The sequence below is a fragment of the Phascolarctos cinereus genome, unplaced genomic scaffold (genome assembly GCF_003287225.1).
Source record: "Phascolarctos cinereus isolate Bilbo 61053 unplaced genomic scaffold, phaCin_HiC Scaffold_4;HRSCAF=312, whole genome shotgun sequence".
In the NCBI taxonomy this organism is placed as follows: Eukaryota; Metazoa; Chordata; class Mammalia; order Diprotodontia; family Phascolarctidae; genus Phascolarctos; species Phascolarctos cinereus.
This window is the reverse complement of record NW_027555847.1, coordinates 293,036,309-293,054,062: the sequence shown is the minus strand read 5'-3', so window position 1 is coordinate 293,054,062 and position 17,754 is coordinate 293,036,309. Positions and strand designations below refer to the sequence as shown.

Genomic DNA, 17,754 nt, shown 5'->3' with positions numbered 1-17,754 from the left:
ACTGAACAACTTCTTAAATTCCAAATACAAAAAAAAAATCATTAAGCTACTTTTCCCAAGTGAGGAAAAAACTCTGAAAAAATATGGTTTAGTCAATAAAATAATGAAAGTATAGTTATTCTTTAAAAGCAAGCCATTAACTCTGCTACAGTACGGTTAATATGGAAACTTCAGATATAATACAGAACATACCATCTAATTCACTACTTGCTAGTCAAATCAATCTAAAATAGTTTTTTTAATCAGTTACCCTAATATATAAATTCTAACCTCAAATACTGAATTACATATTTCATATATGAAGATGACATAAATGACACAGACATCAATCAGCTTTATTCCCAACAGTGGTAATGGATTTGTATTGACTTGTTTAGTTTTCCCTGTAAAAGCACATATGGACGGCCTCCAGCTTATCGATGTCTGACATAAAGTCTATGCACTCAAAAAGCCTGCATCTCATTCTTCCAGCTCTGGAAGAAAGGAGAGGAAAAAAATAAATAACAAAAAAACAAAAAAAATAGGGACAGAAAAAGAAACAAAAAAATAAAAAAGCCTTGGAGCATTTAGAAAATCTATGGGTTCAGAACTTTAGGAAGCAAAGAAATTGTGAGAGGAAAAAAACTGCTTAACCTGACTCCCAAGCAGGGCCTGGCCTACATAAGTGGTTCTGCCCTAAAATATCTTTCTCCAAACAACCTAAAACTTTTCACTTGTTTGTTCTCCTGTCTGAAATCCCACCAAAATAAAGAGATTTGATGGTGTCATTTTAAATAATACAAACATTGAAAGGAAAATAAGAAGATGCCAACAGTCCTAAGTGTGAATTAGTTCAGCTAGGCACTTAACTATTAAAAAAGGGAAAGATGTGGTCTTTTTAGTGGCTTATGTAAGTAACTGCTGATAATAATAAAACAAGAGCTGACATTTATGTAGTGTTTTGGGGGTTCAGAAAGCCTTTATATATTATGTTTGACTTGACATAAATAAAAACATTGTGAAGTTGGATTACATTACTTATGCCCATTTTACAGATAAGTAAATTAGAATTCAGGGAGTTGAAGTGACTTATCCCTTACTGGGAAGCTAGTGAAGGCCAGAGGCATAATTAAAACCCAGGGCTCGTTTACACCTATACTTTTCCACTGCATTTAGGAAGGAGGGGATGAGCAGATAACTTCATGGATGAGGGTGTGCAATAGGGATAATTCTGTAGTATCAAATGAGTAGATGCTGCATTAGAAGGCTTAAGGCAGCATGGAATGTCAATGAACAAGAAAGAGTCAACATCAAAGATGAAAACTCCAATCTAAAAATTTTGTCTGGGTCAACCTCGGAAATGTGGAATACATTCCTTGTCTTTCCCTTCCTCTTTCTCCTCTCTATACCACAGAGACCCCTGCTCCCACCACTCATAATCATGGAAGAATAGTTACTATAATACTTCAGCTTTGTTAGGAGGTATACAAGCTCTGGTAGACTTGGGAACCTATCGACCATTTATAATACTGCTTATATGAAAAAAAAAAAAGTTCTAAGTTCCAACAATCAACTAATAGATGAACTTTTGGAACATCAGGCTAACCAAGTCTAGCTAATGATCACATTAAATATGAGTTAAATTAATCGCTTACATGGGTTTCAAACCTATAATCTTGGTCTCAATAGTTTCAATTTTAACCTAACATCAAAGTATGAAAATTTAACTCATAAGCTACAAATAGTTAAGGAACAATTCTGGTTAGGAAAAAAAATTATCCTATTCTTACTGAGGAACTGATAATTACAAAAGCTTCAGGTAATTCCAAAAAATCTTTGTAATTTTCAAACTCTCTATTTAAGTACTGTTCCTTCATTTTTATAATACAATTAAATTGGATTTAGTATGACACTTTGATTTATGACCTCAGCTAAGATCTAGAAAAACAATTAGTCAGGAGATAAATAGCTTAACTAATCATAAAAGTAAAAAAGTTAACCATAAAAGTAAAAAAGTAAAAGAGTAAACTTCAAACCACCATACCCTAATGGAAATACTATATTACCAAATTACTTTTCTATAAGCAAGGATTTTCCCCTTTCTTCCCATTAAAGGGGAGATTAAGAGCTATCAATAATCCCTTAGATGTCAAGAGATATAAAAATGATACATTTTCTTCACCCTTTTACACTACTTCTTCTAGCTCTAACATGAGATTTTAAGATTCTAATGACAAGAACATGTCAATTAATTTTTTTCAGAGTCAAAGTCTCATGGCAGACCAAAAAGAAACAGTATAAGGAAAGGGGGAAATGAGAGGTAATGTAACATACTAGATAGAAGGGTGGACCTGGAATAAGAAAGACCTGGGTTCAAATCCCACCTCTGCATTCACTAGCCATGTGACTATGGGCAAATTAAGTAACTTCTTGAACCCTTTAGCAACTCTCTAAATTATAAAACTTATTCATGAAGTTATAGATGGGCTTCAATCCATAATGGTGGAGGGAGTTCCTAAGCTGATGGCAATGTAATAATAAAGCTTTGATAAAATTTTACCAGTGTAGAAATGCTTTGCATATGGTCCTGGTTGTATTGTGTGTCTAACTCTGATTGATGGTTAGATACCAAAGAATTAATTGCGTGGCCACAGAAATCCCAAAGTGATTATTAGGAAAAGTTGCAATCTGTGTTTGGGCATGGGAGTACCCAGATCACTCAACTCATCTATCAGAATTAAGTATCTATGACTGGGTATATTGAAAGGTGTAAAGTAAAAAGGTTAAAGTCTTTATAAATGGAATCTAACATCACAATGACTTTAAAAAATCCGTTTTCATCCCCAGCAGCTTAAGAAATTTTCTGAAAGTCTGTAGGTACTATCTCAACTAACAAGGGAGGGGCTAAGATCACAAAAAAAAAAAATCCCTTAACATAGCAAGTGGCATCGTTTGGGGAAGCCATCAAAAGTAAAAATATTGCCTTGTTCACAGTGCTAAGGAGATACTAGTGAGACTTTCCTTCTTAATGGCAGAGTATTCCTGATTTCAAAATCTTTTCCAAATGGTATCATGACCCCTACCCCTACCCCCTTCCACCATCACTGGTGCAGTATTCTTACCACTGTACCATATCTCCTCCAATAAGGTTTTATTCTAAAGTAGAAGCAATAATTATAGAACGTGCTCTTCTCCAAGTACTTCAGGTATTGAGAAGTCATTTCATTTTAGCCTATCACAGTACCTTTGTGCAGAGGGCCTCAGCTTCTGAAATTTTCCCTTTTTCTATTAAACCAGTGAGAGCTTGACAAAGAGACCACTTTTCAATAGTCTGAACGTAACTTTCAGGAAGGTCTTTTTCTCTGACTGTAAATAAAAACAAGTTTATTTTTCTTTTCAATTTTAATTTATGCTTATGCAAAATTAATCAGTTGCTAAAACTTGTCCAATATTATCATTATGGAAATGTAACAGGGAAGAAAATTTCCTGCCCCATGAATGAGAGCCCTTACGGTCAAAGCTGAGGGTGTCAAAGGCTTGGGGAAGCTATATGTGTTTGGAAGGCAACAACAATGTAGACCTTAATATACAACGAAGCCAGGCTCAGTAATCCTCACCTAAGATATATAGATGCCTTTCTGTTTGGATAACTGATTCAGGAAATGACTGTACAACTGACTGAATCCAGACTCATCCTATGGTCACCCTTGCTGATAAACTAAAAAAAAAAAAATTTCATGGTGTGCTTATCTTTGATCTCTAATTTCTAACACCCTAGAAAGCTAAAGAGTAAACTGATGATAAATACTATCAAAGAGGCCCCTGGGGGGGGAAAAAAGTGAGTATAAGAAACATCTTAGGGCAGGTAGGTGGCATAGTGGATAAAGCACCGGCCCTGGATTCAGGAAGACCTGAGTTCAAATCCGGCCTCAGACACATAACACTTACTAGCTGTGTGACCCTGGGCAAGTCACTTAACCCCACTGTCTAGCAAAAAAAAAAAAAAGAAACATCTTATATTTAAATTACCATATGCTTAAAAAAGGCCTGTGATATCAAAATCATACACACACACACACACACACACACACACACACACACACACACTCTCTCTCTCTCTCTCTCTCTCTCTCTCTCTCTCTCTCTCTCTCTCTCTCATAGGATACCTGACAGATAATGATTTGGGGCCAACTCTATACTATCTGTGCCTTTTACATAAAACTACATCACAGCTTCTACCTAATTATACTACAAACTGCAGAACCATAATAAATTTGAAAGGAAATATAGTTGAATAGTGGAAAACTACTCCTCCCCACCCTGCCTGCCTTTAGGACAGGGATTATTTCATTTTTGTCTGAATCCCCAGGGTCTACCATAATGCCTGAAATTACATTAAAACATCTTTAAAATCTTAATGGAGGGCCAGTGAGACAGCAAAATTGTCTGATGAATATCTGACGCCGGCCCTGGCACCAAAGGAGCTCTTCCAACTCCCATGTTTAGACTTATCTGGCTGCATCGTGACTCAGGTTTTCAAAAGCAGTTAGGGTACACACACTTGACTGAAGCATCTGGCTCCCTTCAACTACCCAGTATAAAACTTCACAGTCCCCTATCATCATTCTAGCCAACTGCCCAAGACTCAGTTCTACATCCATACAGCCTCACTCCTCCCAAATCTGGCCAAAGCAAGGACTCACAGTGGCTCTGAATCAGAGGGCACATGTTTTCTCATACCAATTATTTGAGTCAATATGTCCAATAAATTAGTTTGTACACTATCAACAAAAGTACAGTTAGGTTAATTTGGGTGGGTATAGTTATCTCTCTCTTTTTTTTTTAACCCCCAAACCTATCACTGATCTCTATTCTGAGACTATGCTATTGATATGTCTTTTTGATCCTTTCCCATTCCAGTGGACTGAATCCTTGTCTAAGAATATCAAAGGATTAAAGCTCTGAGTAATCCTTTGTTCTTCTGATGGTTAAAGAAATAGCTCTGGAGGAGAGAACTACTAATATGGAAAGGGTCATCAGACAGAGTAAAGAACACAACCGATTCATATTATATTACAATAGTGATCTGCATATAGAACATGAAAGGCTCAATGATATCATCTGTGTGGGGAACTCTTAGTATAGAAACTCCCTCTACCAAGAACTAATAGGCAAATAAATCTTAGGGAGTTACCTGAGGCACGAAGTGGTTAAGTGACTTCTGCAGGATGACACAGTTAATAACTGCCACAAGTAGGATCTGAACTCAGGTCTCTCTGAGTTAAAAAGCCATCGTGTTCTATACCCTACACCACAGCTGTCCTGGATCCACTTTTCTTGCATATAATAGTGTTTGAGTCATTGTCCACTGATTAATATTGAATTGCTAAGAGTTTCCAGTACATATTTGGGAACTGAAACATTCCTAAAAATTTCATTTGAAAACCACCAAACTGAGTTGTTACAACCCCATAATAAATGGTATAAATTCTTTAGTGTAATGTCAGCAATCAGAAGTATGGGGGGAAAAAAATCAAAGTTCTGTATTAAAAACACTTAAAGCTATATTGTACTAAAGTAGATAACCAATTTTTAAAATAAAAATTTTAATTTAACAAATTTAATTTTATCAAAATTTAATTCGTCAAACAAATGAAAAAACAACAACAACAATATCACTTATTTTTGGTGCTTTTGAAATTAATTCCAAATTTGGCTCTTTTGGTTTTGTCAAGTGCTACAATCTTCTCTAAAGACAAACATAGCAGTGCCATCAAGGGAGCTGCCTGCCACCAGCTGGCTATCACTGATAGCCAAGAAGAAACAGAAAATGACAGAAGGTTGACACTGACCAACAAATCATAGATAACCTAGGGATAAAGGAAAAAACTACCACAAAATTAAAAACCAGAGTAAAAAACGAAAAACAAAACTAAGGGCCTATCATGTTTATCAGACTGGAGGATTTAAAATACCGAAACACAAGCACAAGGAAAAGAATTTTTACATTTCTATCACTTCTGAATTTCTCTCAGTACATTATTAACTACAGTTGTTTAGATCAACTAGATAAAAACTCCAGAAATAGCAAGATTTAAAAAAAAAAAAACCTTGGCATTTGGACTGGTTCCATCTGTTTTTTTCCTAATAAAGTTTCCCTTTTTTATCCTAATGATTCTCAATAAATTTGCTAATTTACACATACCAAAATAAGACCTACCAAATTACTAAAAGACCTTTATTTTGGTCATATTATAATGGGTGGAATAAAATTTATAATTTCCTAAAATAAGCAGAGCTGTTGATTTTTTAAAAAAAGTTTTAAGACAGACATCCAACAATTATTATAATTAAAACTCTTTAAGAAATGCATTTTACATAATAAAATATTCCAAAATTAATATTTATTTCTTTGCATTTAAATACCTAAAGTTCAATACTAAGTTCAATCTAAAAGTTTTTTAACTAAAAAGTTAAAAAAAATTTTTTCACTTACTTGTAGCAGAAATAGTGGTTAACAGTGCTATGTCTAGCTCTGTCCTCTTTGGCTGAGTGTTATTTAAGAGAGCCAATGTGTTGTCAGCATAACAGGCTGCCATTAGTCCTGCCCAGACAGCAGGATCATCTAAAAACAGAAACCATAATAAAACATAAACTTCATTAATATGCCAATATTCTCTATTAAGAACTGCTAAAAGGCACTATATTTGTAAACAAAGGAAACCATTTTTAGCTCCTGAAAATCCTAAGTGAAGAATTCAGTGACTTAAAGAACAGTTCAGTAACTTAAAGAAATTTTGACTAATCAAGGTCACAATATTGACAAAAACCAAATGTAGACTCATCACAGCATCTATCTCTCAAGATTTACTAGTAATTTATTCATCTATTCCTACCCAAAGAATGAGAACACCTTAAAAAAGCTCCGTTTCCATAGCCTCTATTTATAGTTTCTTTAGATAATTTGATTAAAGCACCATGCTAATGAGGCCAAAGTCAAAATCAAGGAATCAAATATGGGTCAAGTAGCTTTTGTCTATTTCCTGACTATCACCCCTAATTCTACCCAGCTATACTATAGATCCATACTTACATAACTAGGTCATTAAAAAAAATTAGTGTGTATAGGTCAACAAAAATTAACCACCTTTATACTAAGAAAATAAAGTACAAATCTTAATGAGTCACTCAGTAGCAACATCCTCAAATATAAATTAAATAAATAAATTAAATTCAACAAACATTTATTAAGCATTTTCTACAAGTCCTGACACTGTGCAAAGCTCAATCTGGGATATAATGACATGTAATAAGGGGAAATATCCTACTACAGAAAACAACACAAACTGAAGATCAATTGCAAGTGCAGTATAATGGACAATTCACTAGAGCTGAAATAAGCCTCAAACAATTACTAGCTGTGTGACCCTGGGCAAGTCATTTAACCTCTCTGTGGCCTCTAAGGTCTTTTCCAGTTTTAAATTTATGATCTAAGATTCAGTTCTATCCTCTTATTTTACAATTGAAGAAAATGAAACCCAGAAGAGGCAAAATCAATTAGTTAGTCAACTAGTATTGATAAGTGCCTACTTTGTGCCAGGCATTGCACTAAGTACTGGGGATAGCAAAGGTCATAAAAGTATCAAGTTTTCCATCATTTCCACTTGGATGCTCTCCTGGACTTCATCATGGTCTCAGGAAACATCATCCTAAGAAATCTTTCAGTGTGGTTATGGACAAGGTAGAAGGTGAACACTGGCGAGCTCCTCCCTCATCTCCATTTAAAGTGGGCTCCTAGGGCAATCTTTTCTTTATTTCCAACCTAGCTGCAGGATCTCACAAGTCCCCTGTGCTTGGTACCTCCCCTAACCCCTAATACACTCTTTTTTTAGCTTCTTTTCAAAGGCTGACTTTCCCCATTAGATTGTGAGCTCCTTGAGGGCAGGAACTGTCTTTTGCCTTTTTTGCATCCCTAGTGATAGAAAGTAAGCACTTAAATGGAGATTTACTGACTATCAAATGACAGAGGTGAAATTTGAATAGGTCCTCTGACTCTAGATACACCAGATGCTCTTTCCACTTGGGCTGAGCCTTGAAGAAAGCTAGGAATTATAAGAAGGAGAGATGAAGATGAAGCACATTTCAGGTATGGGAGACTGCCTGTGCAAAGGCCATTCCTCATTCTTCCTTTTGTGTTATAATGGCTGAATATGAGAGCTGCCATGTTATTAGAAACTAGGGCCTATATAGTAATATCTAATGTATCTATCCCTCATCAACTGTCTGAGATCCACAGACTTTTATATAAGCAGGGGTATTTTTGCTAATTAATCTCGTGCAGGTCAAATCCTGTTTTGAGAAACGTCAATTGCAACGAAATTCCAAATATCAAGCAACATGGGCTACATCCAAATTCCTGTACAACCAAAGAATTCAGGGAGTTCTTTGAAGTTTATTGCATATATAATAAATGGATCAAACATTTTTCATTCCATAATTTATTTCTACTCTTCAACAACTGAAATAAATTTCAGTCGTGTTGTATTTCTTGTCATACCAACAATTTAGAAATCTAAAATAGGGGACGCTAGTTTAAACGTATTTTTTTTCCTGATGAGGCAAGTGGGGTTAAGTGACTTGCCCAGAGTCATACAGCTAATGAGTGTTATATGTCTGAGGCCGCATTTCAACTCGGGTCCTCCTGACTTCAAGACTGGTGCTCTATCCACTGAGCTACCTAACTGCCCCTAAAAGTAGTTTTTAAAAAATTTTTGGATGCCAAGAGCTTTTTGTCAAATATTTCTAGTCAGTATATTCTCATCCAATATAACTGTCCTTCATCAAGTGTCTGACATCCATATGTACCTGAAGGAGTGTTGTTGTTAATGGTGAGTAAGCTATTAATTTTGTGCAGGTCAAATCTTGTTCTAAGAAATACCAAGTGCAATGAAAAGTTCTGAATACCAAGTCAGTCACATACAGTGTATCACTTATTAGCAGCAAAATGGGCTACACGCAAATTTCAGTATTACCAAAAAATTTAGACAGTTCATTTAAGTCTATTGTAAATAATAATACTTGAACCATAAAAATTACTGAAAATATGCCAGCACTATTAAAATAAAATAAGATTAAGTTAAAAAGACCTCATCTCCATGTTCTAAACATCATTCTTCAGATTACAAAATGTCTATAAACTGTCACCTTGTTCATTTTAAAAGCCGATATACATTTCTGTAACAGAAGCAAAAATCCTTTAAAAATCTAAATATGCTAATTTCAGGAGGCAGGACAGCAGATAGGAAAGTAGGGAGAAATCTATCTATACCTACCGTTAAACTGGGATAACAGGAGAGGAGCGGCAGCAGTGAAAAACTAAGAGGAAGTCAACAACCAAAGGCTTATTTTAGGGAGGGATCTTCTATAGTTTAGATTACATACACATTCTGAAAATATAACTCATATCAATCAAGCAATGAAACAATCCACAAGAATTTATTAAGCATCTATTATGTCCCAGGCATTGTACTAGAGGCAGGTATACAAATAAAAGAATGAAATAATCCCTACAAAGGAGTTCAATCAGAAAGACAACAAATACTCGTGTGTTCAGAATAAAAAACAAATACAAAAAAGTTAAACACAAGGCAGTTTCAGAGGGAGGAAACTAGCAGTTGGTGGAATCAGAAAAGATTTCACATTGTCCTTGACTATTATCGTGAAGGGGAAGAGCACTTCTATGCTGTAAAGATACAAAGGGAATACATTCCAGATCTGGGGAACAGCCAGTGGAAAGGCAAAGGAAGGAAGGAACAAGAGCTTACTACGTTCCAGGAATCATACAACTATTATCTCACAACAGCCCTGTGAGAGGTGCTAATAAAGAGATAAGAGAAGTATTTCATGTAAGGAACAGGTAGAAGGACAGTTTGGCGGGATCATAGTGTTGGAAGGAAGTGATCTATCTACTATGCCACCTAGCTGCCACCTTTTGCCTCTAGGATCAAATAAAATATAAGCTCCTCTTTTTAGCTTTTAAAGTCCCTCACAACTTGGTTTCAAACTACCTTTCTTATAGCCACATTGTGCTTATTAATGTTGCTGAAACACAAAATCTCCCACTTCCAGCCTTTGCACTGGTTTTCACCCACAACACTCCAACCTTACCTCCACTTCTCAGTATTCTTTTTCCTTCAAAACTGCACAAGTAACACCTTCATGATGAAATTTTTTCTGATCACATCAGCTACTTGTGCTCCCCCCTCCCACCCACCCAATTACCTTATATTTATTTTGTCTCCAGTTTATTTTATGTACATATTACATCCCCTGACAGAATGTAAGCTTCTTAAGGTCAAGGGCTGCATCATGTTTATCTTTGTCTCCCCAACCGACAGCACAATGACTATCATTCACCAAGGGCTTAACAAATGCTTACTGAATGACTAATTGAGCTGAGATTTAATCCCAGATTCTCTAGTTCCAGATCCAGGCACTCTTTCCATTGTCCTTCTCTGGTGAGTAAGTGCAGTTAGAATGAAAACACAGATCAGCACTGGATCCGGGATGACAAGACAGGGGTTAAAACTCCACCGAGGACATGTGACTAGCAGGGCGACCAGGAAGTCACTTCACTGCCCTGCAGCTCAACTTTCTCATTTGTAAACATAGAGGCTGGATTACATGACAACTGGAAAGGTTCTCAGTGAAGGCCACATGTTCTCAGATTTAGCCGGGGAAGGAAAAGAGCAAATCTTGGGAACTCTTCTGAAACCTAAAAAAGCAATACATTTTCCTGACAATTCCTTTGGAAACATTCTGTCATAGGCTCTAGATCAGACCCTCAGGCCTGCAGGTTGTGCAGGTTGTGTGATAATCACGCACATAGTTCTAAAACTTCCAAAAGTAGAAATGATAAATCTTACCATTTAAGTGACTAGGATATTTGTAACTTACTTCATTTCAAAAACACAGCACAAACAGCTGCCTCCTCAAATTTATCTGTCTTATTTTCTATAGAAAACAGATAAATTTACTAGAGTCAAAAGAAGACTAGCCATGGTGAATTTGTCATTGTTTAAAAAATAAAAGAAAAAGGAAACATGAATCTATTATACAGCTCTAAACTATTCAAGAGATAACAATCCAGTGTGTGGATTATTCAGGTCCTCTCTCTTCTACTGGCAGCCTATTTTTGAAAGAAGCAGCAAAGCAAAAAGGGCTCTCCTGAGTGATGATGCTTCCACACACAGCTAAGCCATGGCCATATTCTTTATGAAGCTGAGTGACAGGGCCAGAATGATGAAGAGAGGCCACACCTGGAAACCTGATCAAAGTACTCTCACAACATCTCACACTCTCCCTTCTCCAACTAAATTTTTATTTTGATACTTTCCAGTTCCATTTCAATGAGAAAAATTATTTCCCTCTCTATTCTTCTGGCTATATTTAGCTATTTTTAAACATTTTTCAAATACCCTGAAATGCTGTATTAAAACTGTGCTACATAAGCTACAGAAATTCTAAGCCCTTATTTTGTAGCTATACTTGACTGCTCTAGATTTACTGCATTTTTATATATTCACATATTATTTCTCTAACAGGTACAAATCTACATATCTAAATGTATGATCAAACCACTCTGTCTGATCAGCTGCCTACAATAAATATAAATCACCTAAGATAGGACAAGATAATTAAAGTGACCACCATAGACCACTCTACCTTATCAATCTTTCCTTTCTAAAATGCAGATAAATTTTTGTGACTAAATCCTGTCCATTATCAATGCTAGTAAATAGCAGAGGGGAGTCTAGTTTTTTTAATTAGCATTAACTCATTCAATAACAATTCCAGAAAAATGAAATTTACCTACTAGTCTGATCTATATACTTGAGTACGAGTTATTTTATTTTTTTTTTAATTTTTTTTTAATTTTTAGGCGATTGGGGTTAAGTGACTTGCCCAGGGTCACACAGCTAGTAAGTGTCAAGTGTTTAGTCTGAGGCCACATTTGAACTCAGGTCCTCCTGACTTCAGAGCCAGTGCTCTATCCACTGCGCCACCTAGCTGCCCCGTACAAGTTATTTTAGGAAGTTAAATCAACAAGATGATGTATTTGGTCTGAAGACTCCTGTTAAAACATCATGCAGTCAAATATTACATGCTGTGGATATTTTATGTTTCCACAATGCATGCTAACTTTTCTCAATTTATTCTTTATAGTTTATTCTGGAGGGACAGAACTCTGGTGGTAGAGTAATTTTCCAGCTCATGGGGCATATTAGGACCTAGCAGAGCCAAAATTACCCCATAAACACTCCGGCAAAAGTTCTAAAAGCACAGCAGAATGAACAACAATAAAGAAAACAAAAAAAAATTAGCTATAAGCTTCTCCATCCAGTCCAGGTTTACACAAGAAAACTACCAGAACTCTGCACAAACTCTTAGCAAAGACAAACCAAGGCAGGAAGAAAAAGCATCCCAAACCTACAAGAAACAGAGCCAGACCAGCATCCAGCTCAATACCTGAGCCAAATAAGAAAAAAAGATAAGACCAGCACCCAGTTGGCATAGTATTCTGGATCCCTGCATCTAAGGCAAGGAGGAATCAAGCTAATACTGGATCTAATACTACATCTAAGAATTTAGAGGGGACTACACAATGACAAAGTGAATACATTCCAATAGGAGGGAAAGAAACAACTGTCCCCTCAAAATTCTAATGTCTGCAAGGCTCACAGAAGGAGTTAAATAAGACAGAGGCCCTGGGGAGTGGTTTTGTTCTGTTTTGAGGCTATTTAGAGAAGAAAGAAAAGGACTGGGGAAGAATACAGTAGGGAGGAAAAGAGAAAACTCTTTAACTCACGTAACAGGGGTCCATGAGATGAAGAATATAAAAACATGGAGAAAGGGTAGAAAGAAGAGGCATCATGTGAACCTCACTTTCATCTAAACTGAATAAAAAGAGAAGTGAACACACACTCATACACTTTGCTATAGAACTGAATTCAACATGGAAACAGATGAGAGCAGAGAGAATGAAAAAGGGAGAAGTTTTAAGATGGAAAGTATGATTAATAAGGGATCAGCTATAAGCAAAACAAACTCAATGGGATAGTGCCATGTGCTCAAAGATAAAAGCATGAGAAAATCTCAAAAAGGCTGCATACTGGGGACAGCTAGGTGGCACAGTGGACAGAGCTCAGGCCCTGAAGTCAGGAGGACCCGAGTTCAAAACTGGCGTCAGACCAAACACTTGACTCTAGCTGTGTGACCCTGGGCAAGTCACTTAACCTCAATTGCCTTAAAAAAAAAAAAAGGCTGCATATTGGCTTGAGTGAAAAGGAGAAATAACACTATGAAAGGCCAGAGGAGGAGAGAAATCCTGGTTAGCATCAACAATGGCGGCAGTATAAAGAAAGTCAGGTGGGCTAACGCTGGACTCTGAAAAAAAGGAAAGTGAATTATGTTGGAGGGAGGGGGAAGGACAAATTGAAAAGTATCACTTAAAGTTACATGTCTGTTGTGAACAATGGCAAGAGGCCCTTGGCTTCCAGAACTCTTTTCCTTCAAATACCCCACAGCTCCCACATAAGGCTCTCACCCCTCAGTCCTGATACTCTGAAAGAGCGCCATATGCCAGGCCACTGTGAGGGCAGGCCTTCTCACAGATGGGGCTGAGGATGCTGGCCTTCCAAGGTAACATGAATGCAGCACTTCAGTTCCACAAGGCAGGCCTGAGGTCTGGGGGCAGTCAATCATTTCTAGACAAAGAAGCTTTCCTTGTAAGAAAACCAGTTCAGCAAACCTACTGCCATGACCATATGGGGGGGGGGGAGGTGTCAGCCAGCAGCAAAACCTGAATGGTCATTATTGGTCATTACAAACAGTTGTTGGCCCATTAGAATGCTGGGCCTGGAGTCAGGAAGACCCAAGTTCAAATTCAGCCTCAGGCATTTACTAGCTGTGTGACCCTAGACAAGGAATACAACTTCTGTCTGTCTTAGTTTCCTCAACTGTAAAATGAAGATAATACTTACATCATGAGATGGTTATGAGGATCAAATGAAATGCTAATTGTAAAGTGTTTAGCACAGTGCGTGACATATAAATGCTCCTTCCTTTCCAATTTCCCATTATAATTACAATGGTGTGGCTATGGGTTAGTGTTCTTTTACAACAACAGGATGTAGTAAAAGAACACTAGTCAAATGCCCTTGGTTAAGTGACTTCACTTAGCCACTCTGGGGCTTAGTTTCCTCACCTGTACAATAAGGAGGTGGGAATAGAAGATTCTTCATATTCCTTCTAGCTCTAAAGTCTATTCCTCTAACAAACTGACCGTGAGACTGCTGGTCAGGATTAAGAGTGCCCATTGGCACAAACAATAAGCTCTCTTGGACCTTTACATTATAATCGCTAACAGTACTGTGCACACTGTAGGTGCCTGGTAAATCTTTTTTTTTTTAACCAAAATGATAATCTTTTCCTTCAAGGAGCCAACACCACCCTCCCTCAGTTATGACTAACACACACAGAGAAAACAACTTAATATCTGTAATAAAACCTCTTTAATTTAAACTACTAGAAAAAAGTAGGAGATGGGGCAGCTAGGTAGTGCAAAAGATAGAAATCAGACCTCGGAGTCAAGAGGACCTGAGTTCAAATATGGCCTCAGACACTTGACAGTTATTAGCTATGTAACCCTGGGCAAGTCACTCAACCCTGACTGCCTCACCTAAAAAAAAAAGGGGGGGGGAGATAAACAGCTCATTTGACTTAGTTATTCTACATATTCTAAATAAAACCATAGTACTTTAAAAATAAAATTCACTTTTCAATAGCTGCTAACAAATTATATTTCTAAGTACAGGTTCTAGTAGGTCTGTTTTAATGTAGAGATTAAAAACCATTTTTAGTTATCAGTACCATTTGCATATAAACAAATAATGCACTAAAATATTAGGGGGTAAAAACTCATAAAAATCCTTTGCAATTCTGGACTTATTAAAGATACTGTTATGAATTATGCAATTTTTATGTTATTCACCTGGAGATAATAGGACTGCCTTCTGAATGGTCTTCAGTGGATCATTTTTTTCATCTTCTGCTGAATTGCTTCCCATTGCCAATTGATTGACTGCAGTATATAGTAAGGCCTTCTGGAAAATAAAAAAGAAGTGTTAAATAGTCTACTTTTATAATTGCATGTCTCTCATGGCAACATGATGATATGACATTACCTCTATATTGCCTCTGAAAGTCATTTAATTCTCTTATATTAACATGATTTATATCAAGGTGGAATATTTCTTTGCAACAAGGGGAAAACCAACCTTTCCATGATTTGAGTCAAGTATATGAGACACATTTCCCACCACAGCTCCACCCTGAAATATAAAATATTGAACAATTACATTTTTATTGTTCTTTTTAAATTTTTTATTTACTATGAAATTAATCATCAAATGCAAACATTTCTACAAAAAAGAACAAGATACTTTAATATATGAAACTATATACATATGTATATTAAATATATAGCTATGTAAAATTTATGAGGATATTAACAAAACTGCTCTATTTGTGTGGGTTCTCTTCCATAATTTTTGTTTTCTGTGCATTTTAGGAAAAAAATATTTTATTGTTATACCCTTCTGAGGGAGTTTATCTACCACTACCTACTAACCCACTAAATCTTGGTTCCCTTCTCATGAGAAGTTTTCCCTTGTTAAAAATATGGAAAGTCCCAGAAAAACAAAACAAAACCCTTTCATTACTAATCTGAAAAATTAGGATTTTTCCTGCTCATCCAACCCCAAAATTTTGTATTTATTCAAGGCAACTCATTATTATTGTTAGTGACTGATTACTACAGTTCTCATTAATTTAAGTTGTTATGATGCCAAACAAATTTTTTTAAGCCATAATCATTTGCTATTAATTAAAAGTAACTAGCAGAGGTAACTATCCTCAATATCCTCGTCTCCAACTGCCTCCTGGATAGCTTGAACTGGATGTAGTTTCTTAAACCCAAAGTCCTCTCCTCTCTCCCTAAATTTCCTATTGCTGTAGAGTACATTTCCATCCTCTCAGTCACTCATGCCTGTTATCCTTTCCTTCCTCATCTTCACCTCTGGGTCTTCTCATCCCATACAATTTTTAACCATGTCCTTTCATAAAGCATAGGATCACAGATTTACAACTTCAAGGGACCTAAGAGATTAATTCCCCATGCCTGCAACTCCCTACCTCTGCCTCATCTCTGCCCTCCTGTTTTCCCTGGCTTCCTTCAAGTCCCAGCTAAAATCCCACCTTTTACAAAAGAAGCCTTTCCTGATCTCCTTTAACCTTACCTTCCCACAATTTATCCTGTATACTTCTTGTTTGTACGTGGTTATTTGCATTTTGACTCCCCTAGTAGACTGTGAGTGCCTTGAAAGCAGGGACTATCTTTTTGCCTTTCTTAGTATTCCCAGTACTTAGTAATGCTAGCACATGGTAGGTGCTTATAAATATTTGTGAACTTGATGTGACATTTTCTAATTAAAGCAGATAGAAAAAATTATTCTTTCCCTATTCACATAAAATGCTCTGTAAAATTATTTACAAAAACTTCATATTTTAGTAAAACTCATTAAGGGATACTACTATTTCTATTATTAACTCAAACATTAAATAAAACTATAGCAAAGAATAGCTTTCTAATCTAGACTACCTAGGTCAACTATGATTCCAAACAAAGTACTATACACATCTTTTCAATCAATCACCAGAGAACCCTTTCAGTTGGAACAGAAGGAAATTTATAGTAAGGTACTGATTAAGTGGCAGGAGCAGTACTCCCTTGAGAAACAACAGAAAAATATGTGCTTAAATTTCCAGTTTCAAATCTATGATCCTATGAAACAGATCCCACATGTGTGGAGAAAGTTTCACGTGACTATTTTTCTATTATTTGTGGATTTTTTATTCTTTTCTCATATGCAGACATCAGTTGTGTTTTGATACTAATTACCCTTCTCAAGGGCCTCTAAACAAAGTTTTATTTCATTTATCAAAAGCATAGACAGCATCATTGAAATAGGGATAAGGTGCAGTGGATAGAGTTCCAGCCTTGGAGTCAGGAGGATCCAAGTTCAAATCTGACCTCAGACATTTGACACTTTCTAGCTGTGTGGCCCTGGGCAAGTCACTTGACCCCGATTGCCTCACCAAATAATAATAATAATAATAAAAAAATATAAATGTATATATATATATAGGGATAAGATCTCATTATCATTGGCAGTGCTCATACCTCAATATCTTTGGAAGTCCTATATAACTAATAATAGACACATAGAGAAAAATAATTTATTTATTCAGTGAATCGTAAAACATATGAATCAAAGAACTTGTGTGGGAAGGGAACTGAGCAACCATCTAGCCTAACTCATTCCTGAATAAGAATCCTCTTTACAAAATACCTGACAAAGGATCCTCCAGATTGTTCTTGAAGGCCTCTAGTGAGGACATTACTAAGGCAATTAATTCCATTCAGGGCCAGCTTTAATTGTCAGGACTGTCTTTGTTAAATCAAGCCTTAAAAAGCTTCTTTGCATCTTCCACCATTTCCTCTAAACCCTCCTCCACTGATAGACAGCCATTTGGCTACTTGAAGCCATCTCTCAGATGCCCCAGGCCTTCTCCAGGTTAAGCACCTTCAGCCATTTTTCCCAGGGCAAGATCTTAAGGTCTTTGACCCTCCTGTTATCCTCCCCCTGTATTCTC

The 17,754-nt window shown here is 36.4% G+C and overlaps 1 protein-coding gene across 3 annotated transcripts in view; it reads right to left on the bottom strand.

Annotated features, from left to right (window-relative positions):
* Positions 1-17,754, bottom strand: part of SKIC3 (SKI3 subunit of superkiller complex) — a 116,891-nt gene that overhangs the window by 16,799 nt on the left and 82,338 nt on the right. For all 3 annotated transcript variants that reach the window (XM_021008782.2, XM_021008772.2, XM_021008788.2), the window contains 4 exons: positions 15,318-15,371; positions 15,032-15,143; positions 6,476-6,604; positions 3,224-3,345 (listed from right to left, as the gene is read on the bottom strand). In XM_021008782.2, coding sequence (XP_020864441.1) covers positions 3,224-3,345; positions 6,476-6,604; positions 15,032-15,143; positions 15,318-15,371 — 417 coding nt within the window. The remainder of the gene's footprint in view (positions 1-3,223; positions 3,346-6,475; positions 6,605-15,031; positions 15,144-15,317; positions 15,372-17,754) is intronic.